Source organism: Peromyscus californicus, unplaced genomic scaffold, assembly GCF_007827085.1.
Source record: "Peromyscus californicus insignis strain IS unplaced genomic scaffold, ASM782708v3 Scaffold_7__1_contigs__length_154581171, whole genome shotgun sequence".
Classification (NCBI taxonomy): Eukaryota; Metazoa; Chordata; class Mammalia; order Rodentia; family Cricetidae; genus Peromyscus; species Peromyscus californicus.
In genome coordinates, this window is record NW_026294595.1 from 110,619,048 (window position 1) to 110,643,731 (window position 24,684).

A 24,684-nucleotide genomic window follows, 5' to 3' on the forward strand; every position below is an offset into this window, starting at 1 on the left:
CGAGAGAGGGGTCCATCAGACAGCTTTTTCTGGAGCTCTGGCCATCCTCCAGGTTAACACTCCTGTCAAAGGAGCGAGCCTCTTCATTATGCGTTAATTTCATATTATTTAAGGTCTCATGAAGGTTAATTTTTCGGTCAAGTTGAGACAGCTTTGCTTAGGTTCTTTGGGTAAAACTCAGTAACTGTGTTGCACTAAAAAAAAAAAAAACAGTTATTTAAATTAACATGCTGTGCTTTGAGGCGGATCCGCTTGGGGAGGAAGATGTGGAAGGCAGGGATTGGGTTTTCAGTGTGGTAAAACCGTCTACATTAATATCGCTTCTCTTTTATGAACCTGTTTGCTGTGAAGAAAGCCATTGAGGACAAGAAGCTTTTGGGGGAGGTGTGGTAGGAATAACTTTCTAAAAAATTTAAAAGTAACCTATTGTAATAAAAATAGAAAATGTATACAATGCCATTATTTTAAACAGAACAGTCAGACTTATTCTGAAGGTACTTGTTAATTTTCAAGGTTATTTGATTATTTTGAGTACTTTTGTGAGTAGCACTGGGCTCTGTTATGCATTGTTGAATTGAAGACACAATTAAATGATCATTTTTTTGCTTTCTGTGGCCCTCAGGAAATACAGCTGTAGTCCCACCACTTCGGCAGAGTGTAGTCTTCCTAGTGCTGGAATTCATAAGCAGTGTAGAAGACTATTTAGATCCTGTAGTAAAATAGATTGATTTGTCTTAGTATGTATGCTTATTGCTGAGATAAAGAAGTGGCTCCCGGGGTTACAGCATTTGTCAGCAAATCAGTTAAGTACATTACCGTTAAAGAAGACAGTTGCTTCTCTGTGTGACCCACTAATCAGTTTTCCTGGCCCAAAGCTTGAAAATAATATGAACAACAAAGGCTCTTAGCTGTAGATTCAGAAAGAGCACTGTGTAGTATTTCTTCTAATCTATTTTTCTTAGTGGGGAGTGGAGTGGGGTGGCAGAAGGGGCAAAGACTGGATCAAATGTGGCTCCTTGTAACTGATGAGCGGGCCGATAAATCCTGTGATGGTATGGATGTGGCCAAATCCAAGTCCAAGTCAGGGTTGCTTGAGGAGTTTAGGATGCTCTGCAGCTGCTCAAGCAGTGTGAATGCCTGGTTCTGGAAGTGGTACAACATTCTGTCAACATTTTTTGTCTGTCATCCCTTCTACCATGGAATCCTCTCCAGTGTAAATTTATAGGTGTGTGTTTCTGGTCGACAAACTCCTCCACTATGGTTTGTAGGATTCTCTATGTTTTCACAGTAGCTAAACAAGTCAGGTCTTAAATGAGCTCTTTCTAATTTGAGTGAACTTTTGCATTAAACTGCTTTCATGTGTCCCGGAATTATGAGATACCATATGTAACTCATTGTATCGGCAGGTATTTAAAATTATCCTGGAATTTAGAGTAGACATTTCCTCTATTTATTTATTGAACGTAGATGTCTATGTTTGAGTAATTTGTCTTCAATTTAAAATGGTGGAAATATACATATTTGTGGATTGTTTCTGCTTACAAGCCTTCACACCTTCTGTGAAAACTCCTTCCTTGGAGAGATGTAAACCATGTCTCTCCCCTTCCTTATAATACCCACCAAACAATCCAAAGTATGATTAGGGTTTCCCCTGGGGAACTGACAAGTTTATCAGGCTTACATAAAGAGCATGAATGAAGGATTATTCATAGGAGCGTGGGTGACCCGACACCAAAGTTGTTACACCAGAAAGTCATGACCCCTGCTGGGTGATGGCTTCCCCACAACTGTATAGAAGGAGTTTCCTTCAGTTAGTCATGTGCACTGGTCCCTCCTAAGGCTTCCACAGCTCCCAGAGCACAAGTGGAATTAGGCAGATTTGCATACAAGTGTTTGGGAAATGCAAGAGAGAGGAGCCAGTCTCAGGTGAGGGTCCTGTAACCTTCCCTATACTCTCCTTCTCTGAGGGAAGGTTAATAATAAACTGTTCTACCCATCATGGTGTCTTGTGGGCAGGCACAGCTGAACAGATGAAAATAGCAGCAGTGTCTCTCAGAGGATGGTGTTCTACAAAAGCACTTTGTCAAACTGGTGCTGAAGAGGCCATTGTTTATCACGTTGTTTCTTATGGTGTATGTGGGAGGTAGCCATTAGGAAAAGCTCTTTGGCTTCTGGCTGCACCCTATCATCTCTTTCTTTAGGCTGGAGGTTTCCATACATGCTATTTAAGCATTTTGTTCCAGAAGAAGACGTGGCAGTTCTGTGCACAGTCATTTAAGCCTTGAGATGTCTATGACACATTTCTTTGCAATAAACTTTGAATGTGTCTTGAGGTATTACATCTGCCTGAAAACAGAACCGCAAAATGCCATGGGAGTAAGAGAGTTGAGTACTTTGCCGGTAAGGTTATAATGATTTCCGATTTCAAGGACAGAACCTTCTAGAGCACTGTTAAAATTCTACAGAGATCAATCAGAGCTAGAGGGCCTGGAGTATGGCACCAGTCAGTTTCTGAGTGGATCTGTTTATTAATGTAACATCTCCTGAGACCTGTATGTCATCTAACCAGAAAGGCTTCTGTGGTCATCTTCCTGCACATCTGGCTGTGAGCCAAGGCACTTCAAGCTCTTGCCGGGTGTCCTGTGTGTGAATCAAAGACTAGTATCCTTCTTGGTGATGTGTTGAGATTACGGGTCCTCTATGAACTTGAGCCAGCACCTTTCTTTCAGCAAGAATCATAATGTTCCAACATGCCTATTGTCGATGGGGACTTTATAGCTGGAGAGATGGCTCAGTAGTTAAGAGCACTTGTTTCTTTTGTAGGGACCCAGGTTCAGTGTGCAACCCCCATGATGTTCACAAGCATCCATAACTCTAGTTCCTAGGGATGTGATGCTTATGAGCACTGAACAAACATTGTGAGCATACATATAAAGACAGCATACACACAATACACACACACACATACACACACACACACATACACACACACAAATAAATTAACTTAAACACACACATATAAGTTAACTTAAAAATGATTTTATTTGGGGAAAACAAAAACAAAATAAACAATGAAAAACACATGACAACAATTTCACATACTGCCCAACACCAGGCATCAGCCTCCTGATCATATTGGATATGTTTTACAATTTTTTCCTAGAAAAATTAGAAAACTTAAGGTGGCAGACTCAGGCTCATCGACCCACATATGGGACATGGCTGTAACTAAATTATCATTCAGCTTGCCCAAGATGGTCTCAGGAGACAGGAGGAGTTGTGGAGAAAACCAAAGTTATTATTGGCACTTGCATTGGACTTTATCTTAGGAACATTTGCTTATTTTGCTATCTACAAAGACCTTAACCTGTGTTTCCATATCGTTCCTTTGTGAAGGGAAAATGCCAATACAAAATGAACTGTTTGATAAGCTCCTTCACAATTTTAGGGTATTTTTAAACTTACTGTCTTAGAACTAATAAGCAGAGAAGCTGTTTTCATGATTTTATTTTTATGAGCCCTAGTTTTATCTCCCACTGTTTATCTGATGTGAAAATGGTTTTAATATTTGGAGAAAACTTAGTTGAGTCATGCCAAAATCTTAATAACCTTAGGCTTTTCTCATATTTCAGACTCTTGGGGAATCTCTGTATGCTAACATAGATTTTAATATTATAGAAATGCACCAGTGACCTTTCCATATAGCCTTCACAAAATTACGCTGTGATATAAACTGCCAGAGAGATGGGAACTTTCTTGAACTGAGAGTACACATGATTGATCTGCATTTTGTGGTTTATCTTGTATCTAATTTTTTTTCAGATCCCTTGTATTTCCCCCGTTTAGGCCAAACAACAGAAATTTTCATATTCTTAAGCTGGGGGAAAAGGCAGGTTCTTTTTTTTTTTAAGTTATGTTTTCATTTTGTGCCAGCTCATTTGACTGTGGTCGATGAGACTGCTGTCTTGAGTCTAACAGGTTTCGTGCTTCAGAAATGAGTTCAGATAGGAAACTTCAATAGTTTGTTTAAGCTTTTTAATTTTAATATACCCACTTTGGGCACGGGGGCCTGAAGCAGCTGCATGTAATGATTTGTGACAAGTATTAATTCAGGATATTGTATTCAGTTTATAAAACAAAATGATTACTATTTGGCACACAAACTGTGACTTCCCAAAATGAATGTTGGCTAGAATCCTGAAATCAGAGTTCTTTGTCTTCTGGAGAGTGGCACCAAGATGGCTAAAAATGACTAAAATCTGAAGCTCGTGGCTTTGACTTCGGATTTGTTGTCGGTTCTAGTTTAGAGTAGGAAAAGGCTCGAGAGGTGTAGTCAGTGTGAACCATGGTTTCTCAACTGCTTTCTGTGCTCTTCTTAACGGCTTGACCGTTTCAAGACCCTTTCAAACCGTAAACCAAATGGATGATGTCTCCTTAAGAAGTAAAAAGTTGTCTCTTGTAGTAGCTCCAAGACTATCTGCAGATGGAAAACTGGGCAGGCATTCCCCAGCAGCCAGCCATTCTGTAGCTAACTACTCACTCCTGAGCTGTCACTAATACTCTTTCCAGAATAAACAGCAGAACACAGTTCACTGCTTATCTGTGCGAGGGAATGGTTGGACACTGACTCACAGGAGTTTGTAAGGAGTCAGTGGTGTCATCGTGGCTTGTACTAAACCAGCGTCAGTTTCTGAAAGACACCAGAGGGCGAATTAGTCACATCAGTCACCCAGCAAACAGTCTTGGGTCACTTCTAAGAAGGGACCGTCCGCATCTTAAGTGGATGGAAGTATCTCCTGTGTGAAACAGCTCACTTCATTGTAAAAACAATTCCTAGTTTCCCGATGATTTATAGTTTGCATTCCTGACTGGGCATATGGCCTATATGATAGAGATCTTACCTATCATAGTCAAGACTCTAGTTTCCAATCCTGGCACTGCAAAAGCAACAAACAAAATAAATAGATGAATGAATGAACAGATAGATAGATAGATGATAGATAGATAGATAGATAGATAGATAGATCATAGATGATAGATAGATAGATGATAGAAAGAAAGAAAGAAAGAAAGAAAGAAAGAAAGAAAGAAAGAAAGAAAAAAAAAGAAAGAAAGAATTATGTGCTCCTGAGATCATTGGTCTTTATTTGTGATTTTTACTATTGACTGAAAACAGACTTTATTGTTTCCTCTCCCAAATACATGAAGAAGTCTCTCTTGACTTGGCCTGAGAGATCAGGCCAGAGGCTTGAAGATGGGACAAAGGCCAGCTTGCCTGAAGTTTTTTGGCTTCGGTTCTCACTCCATTACAGGGAGAGCTCATTGGAACTCTGTAGCCCTTAGAGTCTTACCTTGCATGACAAAAAAAAAGTTTCATTTTCATATTGTTCATCAGGTAATTGTTTGATAGGTTTCTGAAGATGGTAGCATAGGGGTCACGAAATACTTAAATGGTGGCATCCGGTGGTTGGCCAATATTGTCATATCTTTTGATCAAGCATTCCTGAAAACTGATTAAGGTTTAAGCAGCTGCCTCTTCACCACTAGCTCATTAAAGTTGAAGTTCACTCAGAGTTTAGGTGTTTGTCATATGAAAAGGCCAATTTCCTTTGTCTCGTGGTTGCTTTGTATGATAACCTCTGGCTTTGCTCTTTGTTGTTGTAACAAGCACTTGCAATAATCAAGTTACAAAAAGAAACCATTTGGGCTCCTATTTGATGCAGGCTGGTTCATGACTAATCAGCCACATCGCCTCGGGTCTTTGTTAGGCAGTATGTGATTATGTGGGAGACTCCAGCCACTCAGCGACTGGCCTGGAATGAAAGAGGTGAAGGAGATAAGGATAGGATACCACTGTCCTCTTTCAAGAGGATGCCCCAGTAACCTGAAGACCTCACACCAGGAGGTCTTCTCTTTAAAAATGTTTTTTATTTGTTTTTTTTTTTTTTGTTGTTGTTTTTTTTTTTTTGGAGACAGGGTTTCTCTGTGTAGCTCTGGCTGTCCTGGAACTCATGATGTAGATCAGGTCAGCCTCAAACTCATAGAGATCTGCCTGCTCCTGCCTCCTTGGTGCTGAGATTAAAGGCCTGCACCACCACTCTTAAAAATTCTTTCACTTCCCAGAAGCTAATCAGCTGAGGACCAAGCCTTTGGCATATGGGTCTTAGGAGCAGCATTCCCAAAGATGTTGTCATTGCTTACTGTTACTAGGTTTTAAATATAGGGTACATTCTTCCAAATAGCCCTCTCTTAGTAGTGGACTCAGCTCAGGGCATGTTTGGACACCTGACATTCCTGAAGAAGGCTGGTGGAGATGGCTTAAGATGTGGCTGAATACACTGAATACAGCGGGTTGAAGTTCTAAAAAGGAGACAAGAATAGTGATGGCACTTTATTTCCATGGAAGGAAGAAAAGATAAAGGGCAGGAGATGGGGCAGCACTTCCTGTAGAAAGAAAGAGGATATGTGGAATAGAAGCAGAAGGTTAGAGTTAGATTCAAGGAGCTCAAAGAAAATTATAGCCAATGATATAAAAATAATGATCAAGATTGAAGGCCCCAGGCCTAGGTGCCCAAAAGCATTTGAGTAGAACATTTGAGGTGGATCCCATGTTTTAAGATAGTTAAATTAAATCAGTAGTTAGGAAATGACAATATCAAAAGCAATCCTCTTTCTTTTTGAAACAAATTTGGCCATAGGAGGATGGAACCTTGGTGGTTAAAATATATCTTCATTATAAGCCTTCTTTTGCAAACTTTTAGTATCACAAACATTAATGACAGTAGATTTATTATCTGTAAACCCTGATTTCTCCAAGTTATGGTCAATTTGGATGTCATTCCCTTTGGTTTTGAAAAGAAAAGAATAAAATTAAAACACATGTAATGGCTGAATCCTGTTGTGATTTTACCAGTATTAAATGTAGGCAATTATTAAATTTTTAGCAATGTCCCTTACAGATAGCCCTCAATTAGCATTGTAGGTCAGTTAATGCCGTGCAGCAAATGCGTAGAGCCTACTTTTTCTCCCTCAAATTAAAATTTCTCTATTATATTTAGACTACTCTAAAAACAACAAAAAAATTAGAAAAGTGATTCTTACAAATGAACAGTTATTTTATGATTTAAAATAAACTGCCTTTTTCCCATGGATAATATAAAATTTTTTTTCTACTGCCTGTTTTTGATGTGGAAGTTACAAGAATCTGTCCTCGGTAATGCCTAGGTAGGAAACTGGAGGGGACGGTCATCCAGACTTCCCTTCAGTGAAGCGGTCTTTTGTTTTAGTTTAGCTACCTGATTAAAAGCAGCTTAAAGTCACCCACAGGAAAAGGTCACGTTCGGTCATGCTGTTTAGAGGCCATTCCTTCAGAGTGTTTGACTGTATTATAGGAATGCTGCTGTTGAGAATGGAGGCTGCCCAGTGAAGGAAGAGCCACCACAGGGGTAAATTCTAGTTCGAAGGGACATGGAATTTTCTGAACTCTGTTTTTCACAACTTGCTGTTGGTGAGATGGTTTCCGACTTGAATAGAGCCTGGGAAGAGGCTTAGTAAAATAAAGCTTCCCACGCACCTATGTTAGGTGTGCTTATTAGGGACATCAAGCTCAGAGGGATGGTGGTCTGTGGTCCTGGTGTCAGCACTCCCGAGCTCAGTGCTGTTCCAGCTCATTCTCTCCTTGTAACTGCAGGAAGCTGGCATGTCTTACATGCTACAACTCCCTCCTCCTGGCCTGTAGCCTTGTGGCATTTTAGAATCTGTTGGTTCAAACTCTTTCCCTCAAGAAACAGAATAATTGATCGCAGACGACACAAGGACCAAAGTGTTTTCCAGGAACATTGCTTATTAGTACAGACACTTGAGGAAACCCAGCCCTTGTCTTACAGGGGGCAGCGAACTCAGTTAAAGAAACCCGGGGTTTGCTCTCTTTTTCCAGCCTGGCTTGAATTAAATGTCAGAGACATTTACTAAAATACAAATCCTTGGGAATGACTTCACATGTGACTGACCTCTGGTATCTTCCTGCTGCCTCTGGGCCTTGTTAGAAGGAAGGATTGTTTTTAGGTCCTATACCAGCTGGAGAAGCAAACACACTTTAAAACACTCCAGTAAAAGCACACATCTTATGAAAGGGACAATTATTTGAAGGTTGTTGACCTTCACAAGGATTGGGAAACGTTTGGCATCTTGTTAAGTGTGCTTTGATCCTGGAGGGCTGTTCTGGGAATGTCACCTTGTCATTACTCTGCCCTTTGCTCTTCAATACACAATGGTAACACATTGTCTGACATCTTATTTGGACCCATCTTAATGTGGCTTTCATTTGGGGAAATAAATATATTCCAGGAAGGATATGTGTCGTCTTCAATAACATGGACATGTATAGACTTGAATCTATTCACATTAATGTTATAGCTGAAACAATGCTTAATCCAACGAAGCTTGAAGAGTCCGGGAAAATATATCGTGCCTGTTGTACAAACAACGACACAAGAAAAACACTAAAGAGGTTAAATAAATGTTCCCTCAGCATTCAACAACTGGTTGGGATGGATCTGAGCTAGACTCATAGTCCATTTGTGATTGTCAGTCTGTTTCCAATTTGGAAGGCTTAATATTCATTGTGGAAACAGCTTAATCTGTAATTATAGTTAGCCCCACTTTTAAAGCTGTGGACAAATTGCTTATAGAACTGTAAAATCGGGCTGTTTCTTGTTCACTTCTCTAATGTCACACTGGGATGTTTATCTCATTACATAAACATAGGAACCACGTGTCTGAAGTGAAGGAAGAAGACCCAGTTTCAGTCTCCCAGCCGGTCGGTCCATCAGACAAAGCCAGCACACCAGCATTTGCTGTGTGCACCTGGAGCTTTCCTGCCGTTTGTGGTTCTGAGGTCGGAACCCACCCGGGACCATGTGCACACTGGGCAAGCACTCTACCTCAGAGCCACAGCCACACTCCTCATTTGTGTGCCTATTCCTGAGTCAGGGAAAAAGTTTCCCACTAGCTCCTCTTAGTTCATATGTCATCTGTTTGGCTTGACTTAGAAACCAAATTACTACAAAGCTCATAAACAAGAGAAAACCATGCAAGGTTTAATTTATATGTAAATGGGGATCTTCACAATGGAGTGTAGTCTGAAGAAATGACAAAATCAAGATACTTTCATATTTTCTGGGCAAAAACATCTAATAAGATTGTGAAGCAATCATGATAGGTCTCTAGAGAAGGTCCTTTCTAAGAGATAAGGAAGAAGGTAGGAAGGCTAGATCAGAGCCACCTCACTGTGTTCATGAAGGATACTGTAGACCCTCTGTCTTAGTCACTGTTTTATTACTGTGGAGAGAGGACATGACCAAGGCAACTCCTATGAAAGAAAGCATTTAATTGGGGGCTTGCTTACAGTTTTGGAAGTTTAGTCCATTATCATTGTAGTGGGGACCATGACAGCAAGCAGGCAGGTGCTGGAACAGTAGCTGAGGGCTACATCCTGATCTGTAGGCAGAGAGGGAGAGAGTCTTGGCCTTTGCATGGGCTTTTAAAACCTCAAAGCCAACCCCAGTGACACACTTCTAATAGGGCCATACCTCCTAATCCTTCTAATCCTATCAAGTAGTGCCACTCCCTGGTTACCAAGCATTTACATATATGCACCTTTGGGGGCCAATCTTATTCAAACCACTGCATCCCCATTCCATATCCAGTGAAGTCCTTATGAAGGAAAATACAAGACAGGTGACTATGTGGTCCCATTGCCTTAAAGTGATTTCAGTCTGGAATACACAAGATGCCATTGCCCCTGTTTCCAGATGGAACATTCTTAACTCACCACATAAAATGAACCACTTAGCACACTAGTGACTGCCCCAACTTCGCTGACACAGTGGTTAAAAACCAATGCCAAAACTAGAGGAAGGAATCCAAAAGATCATCTTTTAAAGTAATATGTAACCTTTAAATTAACTGAGTTAAAGGATTCTGTATTTTTTCTTCCAGGTTGTTTGCAGGTTTATGCATTTAAAAGCTAAAACAAAGCTAGAAGAAAAGCTTTTTGGTTCTGTTTAAGAATTTGCCTAGATTTATTGTGTATATGTACCACATTTTGTTTATCCATTCTTCAGTTGAAGGGCATCTAGGTTGTTTCCAGGTTCTGGCTATTACAAACAATGCTGATATGAACATAGCTGAGCAAGTGCTCTTGTGGTATGATTGAGCATTCCTTGGCTATATGCCCAAGAGTGGTATAGCTGGTTCTTGGGGGAGATTGATTCCCAATTTTCTAAGAAAGCGCCAAATTGATTTCCAAAGTGGTTGTACAAGCTTGCATTCCCACCAGCAGTGGAGGAGAGTTACCCTAGCTCCATATCCTCTCCAGCATAAGGTGTCTTCAGTGTTTTTGATCTTAGCCATTCTGACAGGCATAAGGTGGTATCTCAGAGTTGTTTTGATTTGCATTTCCCTGATAATTAGGGATGTTGAGCAATTCCTTAAATGTCTTTCAGCCATTTGAGTTTCCTCTGTTGAGAATTCTCTGTTTGGGAGGCATCCACGCAGTGGGACCAGGTCCTGTGCTCATTGCATGAGTTGGCTGTTTGAAACCTAGGGCTTATGCAGGGTCACTTGGCTCGGCCTGGGAGGAGGGGACTGGACCTGCCTGGACTGAGTCTACCAGGTTGATCTCAGTCCGCAGGGGAGGCTTTGCCCTGGAGGAGGTGGGAATGGGGGGTGGGCTGTTGGGAAGGGGAGGGGTGCGGGAGGGGGGAGAACAAGGGAATCCGTAGCTGATATGTAGAACTGAATTGTATTGTAAAATAAAATAAAATTAAATTAAAAAAAGAATTTGCCTAGATTTATAAAGTAGAATGGGGCTGGAGAGGTGGCAGAGCAGCTGAGAGCCTGGACTGCTCTTGCAGAGGACATACCTTCAGTTCCCAACACTCCTGGTTTGCCTATTATTGTAATCAAACATCATGACCAAAGGCAAGCTGGGGAGAAAAGGGTTTATTTCAGCTCAAGTTGTAGTCTATCGTGGAGGGAAGTTAGAGCGGGGACCGAAGCAGAGGCCATGCAGAAATGGAGTTTACTGGCTTTCTCTCCATGGCTTGCTCAGCATGCTTTTTTATTCAACCCAGCACCACTTGCCTAAGATTGATATCACCCACAGTATCCTAGGTCCTCCCCCTTCAATCATCAATCAAGAAAATGCTCCATATTCTGTAGGCCAACCAGATGGACAAATTTTCTCAATTGAAGCTCCCTTTTCCCAGATGACCTTGGCCTGGGTCAAGATGACTAAAAAAGCAAAACAACAACAACAACAACAACAGCAAAACAAAACCTAACCAACACACCAGTGCCCAACTTGGATATATCACAGCTGCTTGTAAGTCCAGTTCCAAGAGATCCGACGAACCTCCACAGGCACCTACACTCATGTGCGTACACACACTTGTGCACATACAAGCACACCCCAAAAATAAGTAAATCAAGTTATTTTAATTAAAAAATTTAAAAGTAGAAATAACTTCCCTAAGACTTACATTCCGTGTACTTTCTTCTCACTGTCTTTATTACTAGCTCGATTACTGAGTTTAGTTTAAGCATTTGATGGGTTCACACGATGCCATTTTGAACATAAAATGGGGTTGAGGTTTATTTATGCTATATTTCTTTAACTATTTTTTTTCCAGCCACAGAATAATAACTTTGGGGGTATAGACATGGGACAACTGATGCTTTCTGACACATTTAGTGCCTATATATTGTATTTTCTCCATATATGGTCTGGACTTGGTTCCATTATGCATAGTCCTAAACTTTATTCTCGTCTTCTGACTCCTTTGTAATAACAGCAGTGGCCTATTTATAAAACAGCATAGCCAGTGTGTAACTACAAGGAATCTTGGTTAAATTTAATAGTCCATTGTGTGTGTGTTTATTTTAATAAGAAAATAGTTTTTAAAAGAAAGGATCCTTTGAATCCTTGTATTTGGGCCTGCTCCATCCCCAGCCTCTTCCCTGTTTTATGCAATCCAGCCTTGTAGTCTTCAGACTTTACACATATTCATGCCTCAGGCAAACTTCAGAAACATTATTCAAGGAAAGATAAAGTTAAAACCTTTCCTTTGAAATACTCTGATAATTAAAGCAAAAGTTGAGCCTGTAAGATAGTTTTTTTTTTTCTTTTGAGAAGTTTGATTCCTGTTGGTAACATTTTTTTACCTAATTGTGGGAGAGCTAGTCCAAGGGCAAGTGAAGGGCAAAGTGTGTGGGGGGGTGCACATAGGAGGCCTGGGAGGTCTTACAAGGTGGATAAGGCTATCCTCTTAAAGGGGATAAAAAAGCCAGGCATTCCATAAGGATAAGGTCAGGGTGTTATTTCTCTTCCTCAGGACTCAGGTTCCAATGTGAACTCTACACACTTGGAGAGATTGGGTTGAGGTGCAGGGCATAGAAAACTGTGGAGGAGATATCTAGCCTAGAAGTTATTCATAAGCCCAATCAGCTACAGAGCAACATAGAGAATGGAAACCTCTTCTGCAAACTACATTCCAGGCAAGCAGCAGGGTTTGTCCTTTAAGAAGAGAACACTGGGACACTTGGAGACTCCGGAGGGAAGAACATGTACACACATTAAAGGTGCTTTAATGTCAATTCTCGAATATTCATTTCCTCTGTCCTAGTTCCTCTTCAGAGTTGGTTGGGAGTTCATCCAAAAAGGAAGATAATCACTCATTGTTTATTGATATCCAATATATTGACACTATGATAGCACATAGGGTCCAGGTCATTATAGAGTTCATTGTAGGTGAAGATACAGGTTAACTAATTGCAAAACTGTGTGTGATAGTGGAGACCTAGAGAGAAGGGGGTACAGATTGCCAGTGAACTTGCAGGACTTGACCTGATTCTGCTTCTCTAAAGGTAACCAGTAATTAGCACCTCAATTAGCATAATCAAGAGAATCTCCCATAGACATACCCACAGGCAACTTGATCTACACAGTCCCACAGTGAAAAGCTCTTCCCAGGTCATACCAGAGTGTTCAAGTTGACAATTAAAACTGAAGACCACAGCTCCTTTTTTCCCGACTTAACTCCTAAGAATGAAGCTTGAAAGAAATGTTTAAAGGAATTACCCAGTAACTTCCGGACCTCTGTATTGACTCAGTGTTGATTGGACAGCACCTGCCTGTGCTCAGTCACCGTGTTCCTGATTTCTCAGGCTGGGAAGATGTACATTATAGACAAATGACCATCTCTGTTACTTCCCTGCACTGTATTCCCTGGTGCCCATCTGGTTTCTGTCTCCTCTCGACCTCCTCTTCTTTTAGGTAAAGACTCCATTAGCTGTTCTCAAGTGTTAGTCTATATCAGAATCTTCCTGCCTAGCTGGATATGTTCTGGGTTCCAGAGCTCTTTCCCCCAGGATTCTTACTTAGAAAAAAACAGTGGACCTGCAGTTCTACATCTGTAAGAAGCTCACCATTGGTGGTTGCTGTCTGGGTACCTGTGTTAGTTTCTTGGTTTGGGGAAGTAAAGTCCATTGTGGTGGCAAAGAAAGATTCTGTAAAGTTTATGGCAGCAGAATCATATAGCTGGGACTTCTCATATTTCAATAGGCCAGGAAGTAGAGAAGGGATAATGTGTAGGACTTTCCATTTTTCTCCTTTTGGTCAGTCTAGCACCCCTGCTCATAGTGTTACCCATGCTCAGGTTGAATCTTCCCTCCTTGGTCAAATCTCTCTGGAAACATCTCAAAGACACCCTGAGATGTTTCCTAAGTGATTCCAAATCCTGTGAAGTTGACAGTGAGGATTAAGTATCACAGTACCTTCTTCTGAGAAGTACTGATTTAAGGTAAGCTAAGAGAGCCTGAGTCCTCTTTGGATTTCCCCCCATAGGCTCCTACTTTGAATCCTCATTCTAATTAGTCGTATCCAGAACCAACTACTAACTGCCTGGAGAGTGCTCCAGGGATGAAACTGGAGCTGAGGCAGATGTTAACCAAAGCAGGTTTTCTTCTGATCTCTACCCTGAAGTCCTTTATTTTTTCAAGCACAGGAGTTCCTTGAAATTTCTGGTTAAGAACACCTGGAACCACCAGGTGGTAGTCCACGTCTTTAATCCCAGCCCTTGGGAGGCAGAGACAGGCAGAGCTATGTGAGTTCGAGGACAGCCTGGGCTACAGAGTGAGTTCCAGGACAGCCAGGGCTACACAGAGAAACCCTGTCTCGAAAACAAACAACATGGAAACAAGCCAAAATGAAATAAACAAATAAAAAGACCTGGAACCAAGAGCCAGAAGGACTTTGGTATAATCTGTTTGTACCTTCTTCCCCAAACCGAAGGTTTTCTATGCACATGAGCATTTTGTTTGATGTTTTCCCCAAACTTAATAGGATACCCAACTGTGAGAACAAGGTGGGCCCAATGTTCCTTCTTCCCACAGCTGTGTATGCCTGACACCTACCCGTAAGGGAGAAGCTGTTTTGATGGATGGTTTATTTCTACTATAGTTCCCTGCTGAATATTTTAGGGAATTCTTTTGATTTTTGTTTTGTTTATTTGTTGGGTTTAGGGGGGCTTGGTAGGAGCAGGAAGTGTGTGAGGGTAGATTACTCTCTAAGCTAGAGGCAATGGCATGTGGTTATAGTCCCAAATACTCAGGAGGCCAAGGTAGGAGGGTTAATTGAGTCTAAGACTTCAGGGCCAAACTGGGCAACATGGTGAGACTCTGTCTCCAAAACAAACAACAAACAACCCAGTCACAGCAGGTTCTTCACTAATTTACAAGTTCTTCAAGATTTACAACTATCCTAGAGTTGCTTAATTTCATTTCTTAGGGCCATTGAGGTTAACAATGTTCATCCTAAGTACTAAGCCATAATAAAGTGCTGCTGGTTTTTTCTGTACCCCACAGTCAGTAAGATGCATTTATTTCAGAGGCAGAAGTGATATCTTTACTCTGAAGAATCCTTACAGTATGTGAAAGGTCTATAAAAACAAGTTTGTTTTTAGTAAGTTAGAGGACAAGGACTTCTTTCCTCCTCAAGCTCCTCTTACACATACATGTATTCTCTTTCATTCTTACGTGTAGAAAGCCATGGATCATGTTCTGAGAAATGGGTTTCATTCTAAGACCGTTCGATGGTTTTTAGTGTGTGAACGTCCTGTGGTGCACTAATGCAAACTCACATGCCTTAGGTCAGTCACTCCACATGGTCTCTTGATGAGAGGTGGCAGACGTGGGCTGTATGAGGCACAGTGAAGCACAGCACGGAAGGTAACCATTGTTACTGGAAGGAATCCACTCTATGTCAAGAATTAAAAGTATTGTGTAATAAATACACAAAATTCCTCCGACTGTCCTTATTGATGCACTGCAGGTACTTTTATGTCTGTGCTTTTCCATGACTGGCATTTCATTAAGTTTGCTTCCACAGGTATCACCACAAATATATGGGTAATATGTGGTGTTGTATTGATGTGAAGGCTTTAGTAACACTAAGTGATAGGAATTTTATGGCTCTATTACACTGTGATGGGACTGCCATCCCTAATTGGACCGTCATGTTGTATATGACTATGTGTGAGTATTCTAATTGTGCTTATATATTTCTTTGTATCATAATAAATATAAATCTCTTCATCTCCATTTCTGTAATTCATTACTATAAAGGGGATTTATATGTTAATGACAATTTAATTTCTACAATACCAAAATACTGTTAAGCCAGAGGTGGACCTAATATGCATTTAGGAGTACACACCTCAGAAGGCACTGTACAATGGTATGCCACAGGTGGGTACTCCTAACCTCTGGCAGAGGGCTTTCTCCTCTCACCATTATGGCTCCCCATCATGAGCTGTTACCTGCATCTTCCAGAGGGACTGAGCTTCCCAGGCAAGAAGTGATTAACAGTGGATTATCAGACTAGAAATCCTCAGTCATGGACAACTACTTTAATACAGTTTCAGCCGTTTAACCTGATTAAGAGGATTTGGGGAGGCCGGAGGAGATGAACTCAGATGTCATGCATGAGGAAATGTTACAGTCAAACAACTAACATCCAAACAATCTGGGAAATGAATCAGCTTCCTTTGGGGAGCAGTTGCACTTGATTGTATTCTGTTTCTTCGAAAACTGATCATTATGTTGCTGGGCTCAGAGCATGCTGCCCTAACGCATGATACCTTGGCATACAGTGTATTTTAAGCTGAGGAAAACTATAGGAAGGTCACCATCTGACTTCTCTCCTTTTCCTTTGGAGATTCTCATACCCCCCAAAAAGGAAGGGAGACATAGAGCTGATAAGAAGAATGTGAACAAACATGCTTTGATAAATACCTGAAATTGCACCCCATTGCCCAGCTACATTTCTTACAATTTCTACATGGCTGTCCACTTTAAATGAAAAATGTGTTGGTAAAACATAGTTTTCTCCCATTTCTATGAGTATTTATTTCTGAGAATTTCATATCATGTAAAACTTATTAAATAAATTGATTATGCCTTGAATATATCTTTTGCTGTAGGAGTGTCAGTTGTGAGACTTGTTTTTTGGGCAAGGAAGGGTTATTCCTACATCTTCCCTATAACATGCTAGCAGCTACTCAAATCAAGCTTGTTCTTAACTGCCCCCCCCCCCCCGTAACTCAGCATGTTTTCCACCTACCTTGTAAACTCCTGATATAGTGAAGCCTATATTATGATCATAAAGTTCACCTAATGTAATTATAAGACAGTTCTTTTAAATTATATATTCATCAGATTTTTTTAATTATCTCAAATCAAGTCACACTTTGATCGTAATTCTGATCAGTTTTGAGGTTCTCATTTTGCTCCTGTTGGCTGTGTGTTTGTGAACCCTAGGAGATTATTCTCCATCAAATTGCCATCATACAAGATTCATCACAGCAGAAGCCATAGGGCTTTTGTAGTAGTAGTCTAGAACACATCATAATCTGTTTTGTTTCCAAAAGCAAGAATAGCAGAGCCTGTCAGCCTTGGCCAGAGAAGCTTCTTTTTGTGTAGAGCAAAGTTTCTGTCCTGACTGGTCCTGCAGCCGTTCAGTCTCAAATAAACACACAGAGGCTTATATTAATTATAAACTGTTTGGCCTATTGCTCAGGCTTATAACTAACTGGCTCTTACACTTAAATTAACCCATAATTCTTATCTATCTTTAGCCACATGACTGGGTACCTTTCCTCAGTCCAGCATTCTCATCTCACTTCCTCTGTGTCTGGCTGGCGACTCATGTCTCTGCCTTTCCTCTTCCCAGCCTTCCCCTAGTCTGGTTACCTCACCTACACTTCCTGCCTGGCTACTGGCCAATCAGCGTTTTATTAAACCAATAGGAGTGACAAATCTTTACACTGTACAAGAACATTATCCCACAGCATTTTTGTAGTAGGCATCAGCCAATGCAACACTGGCCAAAGCTGAGAGTAAGTGACTGTATGTGTTCAGCCCTAAATGAGACATTCCTATCAACCAACCCTTTACCCCATGAAGCCCAGGGAACATCAGAGAAAAGGGAAATACTGACTAGAAAATACTGACTGGAGAGATGGCTCAGTGGTTAAGAACACTACCTTCTCTTGCAAAGGTCCTGAGTTCAATTCCCAGCAACTACATGGTGGCTCATAACCATCTGTAATGAGATTTGGTGTCCTCTTCTGATTGGCAGGCAGAAAGCTGTATATATAATAAATAAATCTTAAAAAAAAAAGAAAAAGAAAAAAGGATGTACAAACTGGAGGATGGGGAGGAATGTTATCAAAGACTGTCTTCTGAGCATGACAGAGTAACCATTAACTCTCACAGTGGCTCTTGTTTATATAAGAGCTGCAGGAGATCAAGCCATCCATCCACAATTGTAGCACAGATAGGGATGGTGCTCTTGAGGGGTCTACCTCTACCTGAGGAACTATTGGGTAGCTTCTGGGTGAAGGAGCCTCATTCTTTGAGGATGTGGTCCCAAATTGGATGCCTGTATTACAGTGGATAGCCCCATATCCATGTGCATATGGGCAGCACTAATTGGACTTAGTAGGTTATTAAAAAGAGAGGGGCTATGGAGGGGACATGGAATTTGTGTGTGTGTTGGGGGGAAAGTATTGGGAAAGATACTGGAAGAGTTGGGGGTAAATCAGGTGGTGGGTAGATATGTTTATATTTTCTTATATACATGCATGAAATTCTGAAAGAATATATTTTTTCCTAAAGTACAGCATAGCTTTCTGAAATGTTAATGCAAGTGTCATCACTGAAGAACCCGCTGCTAGGTACTGAATGACAAGTCCTCACAACTAATGTGTGAGAAGCTTCCTGTTGACAATGAAGACTTTAAAGCCCAGAAAAGCATAGGAAACAGTTGACAGCTTTACGTGTCCTGTCTTACTGTTCGTTCTTGCCAAGAACTCTGGTGGAAACTACAGACACTTTAAAAACAGATTTTTATGAAAAGAAATCATTTGTTAAATGTCATCTTTCTTTCAGTTTAGAGAGTGTTTTTCCTTAAATATAAAATCTGTGGTTAGTAGACTTTTCTGTATTTTAAAATAGAGGAAAGTATTTTTTAAATTCCAAAAAAACTTTATCACCATCTCTTAACTAATGCTTGTGTTTAGATATATGTCTGTCTATACTGTGTCAACTGCTTTGCATCCCTCTGAGAGAGGAAAAAAAAGAACCTTAAGGCAGAAAGCCTTATTTTTGCTTACTGTTTCACTGAAACCTTTAGTCTAGCATCATTTGGCCAAAGGCTGTAAGTCTGTAGTGGGGCAGGACTTCCGGCAGAGACCACCCTGTGGGGCAGAACAAAGAAGCACAGAGAAACAAAAGAGTTTTCTAACAGAACCCCTCCAAACCCAGCAGGCTGTGAAGCTACAAATGTATCAATCCATTCATGAGGTCAGAGACCTGGGGATCCATTCATGAGGTCAGAGGCCTGGGGGTCCATTCATGAGGTCAGAGACCTGGGGATCCATTCACCTCCTGAAGCTTAGGGACCAAGCCTCCCACACATAAGCTTTTGAGAGACATTTAACTTCCAAACTATACTAGCATGAACCAGTTTGGATCATGTTTGCTCTTTTATTTGCTTAATAACATGCTAGGAGTATTTGTATTTGCTTGACAAAGGCTGTGAATACTTTTAGGAACCCCTCTGCTTTGCCATTGTTAAGCAAACAGCCATTCCTTTCTACTTCCGTTTTTAATAAGCACAAGAGTTTCTAAATGTGTAGTTTATTTAAGCCATTGCTTGGTTAGTATTGTAGACAGGCAATATTTTTCCACCTTAAATGGCACAATAGTATCTTTGTCCACAGGCTTTGCATACATTGAGTTAGAATAAGTCCTACTGGTGAAATTGCTACCCGTGACTGGGGCCTTTCAAGGGCATAGAAATTAATTGCAAAATTCTTTATCCCCAAATTATACAAGAATACTCTTACCCTCAACTCTCAACACCATTATTTATTACCATTTTCTTAATCCTGTACTCCATGTGTGCTTTTTGAAAAGCTATTTAATGGCTTGATGAAGATGGAGATATTTTTAGCAAGTGAGGAAATTATCATTAATGATACATCAGTGTCGAATTGGATTCCAGCTTGAAGTAAAGCCAGGCATTTGAGAGTTCAGAATTGTCTGATGCTAGCCCCAGTCTATTTTAAAAATATGAGACATTCTTATTTAAAGATTCAAACAATCAACTCACTTTTGGTCAGTGGAAATTGTATGTCAACTTCTCATCTCTGAAAAATGATCTTAGATGTTTTCAACATGGGTTTTAGGGGTTATTTGGGTTTACTTCAGTTTGTATGGTTAAGGTGGGGATGGGGTTATTAATTCCCCATGGAATGTCTTCATCACAAGGTTAAAGTTGGAATATAACTGTTGCAGTTAATAAAATTCTTACATGCAGCATGGAGTATTTGAATGAAAATGGACAGGACTACTCTAAGGTATAGTTGAGGAGAAGGTTTTTACTGTACATATGATGGAGGGCATAGCCAGAGACAGCTGGAAGAGTCCAGACTGAACTGGGCAATGAGAGGAGAGTGGGCTCTGGGGGGTGGGGTGGAGAGGAAGAGAAGAGAGGACCAAGAGGGAGAGAACCAAGAGAGCACATGTCCAAATTGGCAGGGGTATATAGAAAAGAGAAGCTGTGGGAATGGAAGGGAAACCCATGGGATGTAGATGGGTAGGGGGCAGGGTTTGTGGAGGTGGTGAGAAGAGCCGAGAATTGCCATGGGTACTGAGTGAGTCTGGCATCCAACATGCAGTTTGGTATGCTAATAGGTACCACAGTTAGCCACTTGTCCTCAGTTTCTTTGGGACCTGACAATATTGTTGTCCACCGAAAACTATATATTGTTGCTGGGCAGTGGTGGCACATGCCTTTAATCCCAGCACTTGGGAGGCAGAGGCAGGTGGATCTCTGTGAGTTCGAGGCCAGCCTGGTCTACAAGGTGTACTCCAGGACAGCCTAAGCTGCAAAGAGAAACCCTGTGTTGAAAACATATAAAAAAAAAGAAAAGAAAAGAAAACTGTATGTTGCCCAGTCAAAGCAAACATATTGTTTTGTTCCCAAACAGAAGATACAAAATGACAACTGGCTTGGTTGGCTTGGGGGAAGCCTCAGGACTCATTTAAAATTCCTATTTATTGTTTAGATACAAAGCTGTTAAGATGACATGGGCCGGGCCGGGCGGTGGTGGCACACGCCTTTAATCCCAGCACTCGGGAGGCAGAGCCAGGCGGATCTCTGTGAGTTCGAGGCCAGCCTGGGCTACCAAGTGAGTTCCAGGAAAAGGCGCAAAGCTACACAGAGAAACCCTGTCTCGAAAAACCAAAAAAAAAAAAAAAAAAAAAAAAAAAAAAAAAAAAAAAAGATGACATGGGCCCTAGAAACACTCGAAATACCATCAACAGAGGTGTTGTCTGTGTTCATTTCTTGCTCGTTCCCAGGCCCTTCACAATGTGATAGGCCTTTTGGAAACCCTGTGCAGCTGCAGGAGTCCAGTGCATGCGTCTCTAGAGCCACTGTAAAGAGTCACCACAGATGAGAGCCTGAAAGCAGCAGAAATTTTCCTCTTATACACAAGTTTGACATGAAGGTGTCCTCAGGGTCACATTCCCCCAGTCCCTAGGGGAGAATTCATTTCTGGCCTCTTTCACCTTCTGGTGCCCTTGACTTGTGACTGCATTGCTCTGGTCTCTGCCTTCTTGGTCACATTGTTTCTTTTTCTGCCTCTGCCTCATGTTTCTCTTATAACGACACTTTTAATTATATTTAGAGCTCACAAAAATGATGCAGAACTACCTTCCCATCTCAAGATGGGACGTCCCATCTTCAAAGCCCTTTTTTGCCCTGTAAGGTAACATTCATAGCACTTAGTATGTGAGTGTGTTTGGGGGGACATCATGTAGCTCACCATCCCAGCCAGGTACCTTGGATATACCTGATTTTATATACTGTACCCTGTCCATCCTATACCTAAAACTGAGATATATGCCCAATAACAAATATTATTTGCCAAAATTTTGGTCAGAGCCGGCCTAGGACTTTGGAGTGGGGGAGCAGTGTTTTCTTTGTAGTTAATCCTGCACACTTGGGGTAGCACTATCAATGCCAAGTGCAGGAACCCCTCCATAAAGAATGAAGGGTGGTTTATTCTAGTAAAATATAAGTGACTTCAGTCTTTTTCTTAGAAATGTGAATTCTCTTTGCCATGAATGGCATTCCCCCTTCCCCCGCCCAGTGGTTGTATGAACTTCAATGGATATAGAACACAGACAGTCATAAATCAATGTATTTACCAAATACACTGGTGGAGACAGCAGGTAGGGAGGTTGCAGCAAATACTGTCAAAGGGTTCCTATGCGCTCTTTGAGGTTTGGAGTTGGTGAAGCTAATCATCTGCAGACAGCAGCTCTAATGGTCAGAAGGATGTTAGGTCAGGTAAAGAGTTGGATGACGATTGGCCATCAACATGGCCTAAGATAAATTTGGCTCTGCATCTGCAGCATTCTAACTCTACAGTCAGGAAGTCCTAATCAGCCTGTCAGCCTGCAGAATCTTGAACATAGCTATGGCTTTTTCAGAGAACTTTAGGTGACAGCAGACTGCAAGTCTTGAAGATGATGTTATGTCCAAGGGACACATTTTAAAATCCCATTGTAAGCTTAGCAATTCAACAGGTTTAGAATAAAGATGCTGGACAGAGTAAGACAAACAAGCAACTTTCTTCCTCAGTTTACCCAGCTGTGCTGTATGGTATCAGGCCATCTTCATGGCGGCTGTACGTGCCCTTGAATATTTGGCCTCCCAGCAGCCCCTCTCAGGTCCTCTGTGCTCTTGTGCTAGCCGCCCGTTTCTCATCATGTTCTTTAGAAGGAGCTTTCTGCCATCCCTTAGGAAGTGAGCCAGCCCATCTGGGACTGCCCTCCTAGCTTGTCCTTTCCAAGCTTTCTGCAGTCTTGGGAGATTGTCCTCAGCTGCTGGTGTAAAAGAATCTGTCCAGTTGTGTAAGAACGCAGACAATGGGCCCATGCAGAGCCCACTGGCTTCCTTCCAGTAGCTGCTCTATGTGTTTACACTGGAAAGGCTGCCTCATTGTGTCAGCTCTTTCATGGTCATCCCCTTGAAATCCCCACCCTCCTCAGGTGCTTCCTCTCCCCTGGGGCCTGGGTAGTGAGGTAATGCCTTCTAGCAGGATGGAGGAAGAGAAGGAGGTAGGTAAACCTTCAGGTCCCTTGTAGGTGAGGACTTCCAAGGCAAGCTGAGAATCTGCATGGAAGAACATTTGCCACAGACTGTAACCATGTTTAGCTGGGGGATTTGAGGTGATTACAAAAGGGGGATAATGGCCAGTCCCTTCCCCATCTCTTCAAGAGGTAGCCACTCATCCTTTGGGGTTTTTCTGCACCCAGTTGGATTGGTAGACATACCTTTATTGGCTTCTTCTTTTAAACACCAATTGCTTGGGTCAACATTTTCTAGCGCTCGGTCATTGTCTTCATTGTGTCATCAATGTAAAATAAGCCAGCTGCTGCCCCTATTTTCTGACCTTAGGAAGTGTTTCAGAGAATGGCATTTCCCCCAGTTTAAAAATCAGACAGATTTGGGGTACTCTACTGCCATTTTCCCAAAATGCCTCTTTCCTTGGTCTGATCCCTAGATCTCTGAAAAAAATTAAACCAGAAATGGCTTCCACCACCATTGCTGATGTTCTCCCTAGAAGGCAGAGCCAGAGGCCAGCATCCTTGGTCCCTAGGTACCCTCAGCTACCGCAGTCCCCAGAGGCCTTCATGTAATTAGGCCATCTGGATGGAATGAGTACTTCAGTGGGAGGTGAATATTTCAGTAGTGGGAACAGTAGAGAAGGCCGAGAATCGATCCCTTTCTGGATGCTTGTGCCTGGGTACTTATATCGATCGTGGGAGAATCAGAGTTAAACTAGTGAAAGACAACAGAGATGGTTAGAAACCCTCTTTTCATGTTTGACATGAGCCTTTTATATTAGATGTCTCTGTTTCCTATTCAACTCTAAATTAAAACAAAGGTTAAAAGTATAAGGGATAGTTGACATGAGTTAGAACATCCTAGAGACATGACACTCTACGGAGAAATCCATTGTCTCTTTATGTACACTCTGGCAAGCCCCCAAGGCTCCTTGGTATCTACTGTGTTCTTTTGCGTTTCTTCCATTCCCCTCTCTTTTCCTTTCCTTTTCTCCATAGCCAGGGACTGTCGTTGTTGCCCTGATGGCCTTGAACTCCTGTCTGAGCGGTTCAAGTAGTTGGAATTCTAAGTGTGTGCTGCTGTTTCTGCCTCACCACATTGTTTTTTTATTTAAAAAGTTGGTTTGTATGTCTGTTTGTGGTTATAGGGGTTGAACCCAGGGCCTCACATAGGCTAAGCACACAATACTAATGAGTTACACCCCACCCTCGCTATAATGCTTTTTGGTATATCATGCTGACAGTGGTTTCCTGTGTGTGGTGACTGAGGTGATCCATGGGAGCATTTCTCTCTGCAGATAGTTCACAGTATGTGAAGTGTGTCTCCAAGTTTAGAGACAAGGAGGAGGAATGCTGGCGTCAGATGATGGCAAGGCATATGAAGATAATGTACGACCTTTACTACACATTTAAAGAAAATAAATACAAAGCATTTGAGCTGTGACAAGCACTTGCACTTTAATTTTGTACACTAATGAGACATTTTGTTCTTCCCCAGGTCTTGAATATCATCATGGCCAAACCTTATGAATTTAACTGGCAGAAGGAAGTGCCATCCTTCTTACAGGAAGGGGCAGTTTTTGACAGATACGAAGAGGTAAAAAAGCACTGTCGTTTTTTTTTTTCCCCTCTCAAAACAGTCTAATGATTATCTAATTTTAATCACAGTCCTGAGCATTCTATCATGTAAGCAACATCTTTGAGGCTTATAAATTATAATGGATGGAAGGTAAGTTGTGGAATGGAATAATAATATGCTGTCAGTGACTTCTTGAATGATCACTATGGGCCTGATAAAATAATAGCAATAGTGGGTGTCATTTATTGAGTGACTTCCTCGTGCCAAGCTGCCTTCTCAGTACTCCATGTGTGTTATTTCATTTCACCAACAAGCTCCTTATAAGGTAGTTGCTACTGTTG

At 41.4% G+C, this 24,684-nt stretch overlaps 1 protein-coding gene across 14 annotated transcripts in view; it reads left to right on the plus strand.

Annotated features, from left to right (window-relative positions):
• Positions 1-24,684, plus strand: part of Plcb4 (phospholipase C beta 4) — a 383,607-nt gene that overhangs the window by 210,760 nt on the left and 148,163 nt on the right. For all 14 annotated transcript variants that reach the window (XM_052723053.1, XM_052723055.1, XM_052723059.1 and 11 more), the window contains one exon: positions 24,263-24,361. In XM_052723053.1, coding sequence (XP_052579013.1) covers positions 24,278-24,361 — 84 coding nt within the window. In that variant the 5' untranslated portion in view covers positions 24,263-24,277. The remainder of the gene's footprint in view (positions 1-24,262; positions 24,362-24,684) is intronic.